At 43.8% G+C, this 1,937-nt stretch overlaps 1 protein-coding gene across 1 annotated transcript in view; it reads left to right on the forward strand.

Moving 5' to 3' along the window:
• The first annotated feature begins 131 nt into the window (after positions 1 to 131).
• LOC111649874 (interferon a3-like) overlaps positions 132 to 1,937 on the forward strand; it is a 3,605-nt gene continuing 1,799 nt past the window's right edge. The window contains exons 1-4 of the mRNA XM_023399567.2: positions 132 to 274; positions 564 to 638; positions 914 to 1,066; positions 1,303 to 1,380. Of these exons, the coding sequence (XP_023255335.2) occupies positions 155 to 274; positions 564 to 638; positions 914 to 1,066; positions 1,303 to 1,380 (426 nt within the window). The 5' untranslated portion in view covers positions 132 to 154. The remainder of the gene's footprint in view (positions 275 to 563; positions 639 to 913; positions 1,067 to 1,302; positions 1,381 to 1,937) is intronic.

The following is a 1,937-nucleotide window of genomic DNA, read 5'->3' on the forward strand; positions in this document are numbered from 1 at the left end:
GAAAGGGAGAGTAGAAACAGTGGGACTGTGGGACTTTTTCTCTCTCTTTCTCTTTCCTGTCCTGTTGGAATAAAAGTCCTGAACTCAGATCAGCAGCATGTTGGAGACACTGACACTCAGCACAGCTCACATCTTCATCTTCATCACCTTCATCATGATCAGCTGGACCAGCCTCCTCGTCCTCTGCAGCGTCCTGAGTCCTGCTCTCTGCTGTGATTGGCTCAGACACTACGGTCACTACAGCAACATCTCTCTGACCCTCATCCGCCTCATGGTGAGTACAGCACTGACTCCAGGTCCTGGAGGAGGTTTTACTGGTACTTAGTCCCTGTGAGGTTCCTGAGGAGTGAAATGATCCTGAAGGCATCACAGACTGTGTGTTTACATATCTGATCCATATTAAACATCAACATTTACGTAAATCAAATAAGAGCAATGATCTCATAAGGAGAACTGATCAGAATCAAAGGCGTGCAGCAGATAACATGACACTGATCAACAGATGTGAATGATGAAGGTTTTCCAGATGTGGTAAAATGAAGCATCATCTCTTTATGTTTCAGGGCGGTCAGCTGACTGAACAGGACAGTCCAGTTTCCTTTCCATACAAATTCTACAAACACATACGCAACTCTGAGGTAATCTATCTATCTATCTATCTATCTATCTATCTATCTATCTATCTATCTATCTTCTTTCAAAGGTTTTAACTGCAGATTTCTACCACTTCCATTTCTCTCAGATAGTTGTTTGTTTGTTATTGTTTGTTTATTATTTACATGTATACATCAACATGTCAGGAGACATTTACATACAACCATGTAAACAAACCCAGATGTTGTCTGTTATGTTGATGACATCAGCTCTATCAGCCAATCAGAGAGCTCCTAGTCACTCCTGCCTCTCTCTCCAGGTGAGGTCCAAGGTGGTTTTCATCAGAGACAGTCTGGTCCAGATCTCTGACCTTTATCGCCATGACAACCTCTCCTCCGTTACCTGGGATATGGACAATACTAACAGATTCCGGATGAGCATCGACAGACAGATAGACGGCCTGAACACCTGTGTGAGTGAACAGAGACACTTCAACTCCTTTCAGCACTTTAATTTCAACTGACACTGAAGATACTGCTGCTGTCACTTCAGACGCTTCAGCTCCTTTCAGTCTTTACACTTCAATAAACCTGATTCTTTCACTGAGCTCAGCTCTCAGTCTAACTCACGTTTCCACTTCAATTCCTTTTACATGTTCAGCTTCAGTTTTTTCCACCAAACGCAGAAAATCAATGTCTTTGTTTTCAGGTGTCGACTGAGCAGAGAGCCGACAACAGTCTGAGGAAATACTACAGGAGACTGAGGACAAGTACTCTGGACCGCACTGTGAGTACAAGTACTGTGAAGTATAACTACTGCAGTGTATGGGCTCATAGTACTGACTGTAATACTGTGTGTACTGACTGTAGTACTGACTGTAGTACTGTGTGTACTGACTGTAGCACTGTGTGTACTGACTGTAGCACTGTGTGTACTGACTGTAGTACTGACTGTAGCACTGTGTGTACTGACTGTAGTACTGACTGTAGTATTGTGTGTACTGACTCTAGTACTGACTGTAGCACTGTGTGTACTGACTGTAGCACTGTGTGTACTGACTCTAGTACTGACTGTAGCACTGTGTGTACTGACTGTAGCACTGACTGTAGCACTGTGTGTACTGACTCTAGTACTGACTGTAGCACTGTGTGTACTGACTGTAGCACTGTGTGTACTGACTGTAGTACTGACTGTAGCACTGTGTGTACTGACTCTAGTACTGACTGTAGCACTGTGTGTACTGACTCTAGTACTGACTGTAGCACTGTGTGTACTGACTGTAGCACTGTGTGTACTGACTCTAGTACTGACTGCAGCACTGTGTGTACTGACTGGAGTACTGA

The sequence above is a fragment of the Seriola lalandi genome, unplaced genomic scaffold (genome assembly GCF_002814215.2).
Source record: "Seriola lalandi dorsalis isolate HSWRI2012SDOR001 ecotype SW California unplaced genomic scaffold, Sedor1 jcf7180002052064, whole genome shotgun sequence".
NCBI lineage: Eukaryota > Metazoa > Chordata > Actinopteri > Carangiformes > Carangidae > Seriola > Seriola lalandi.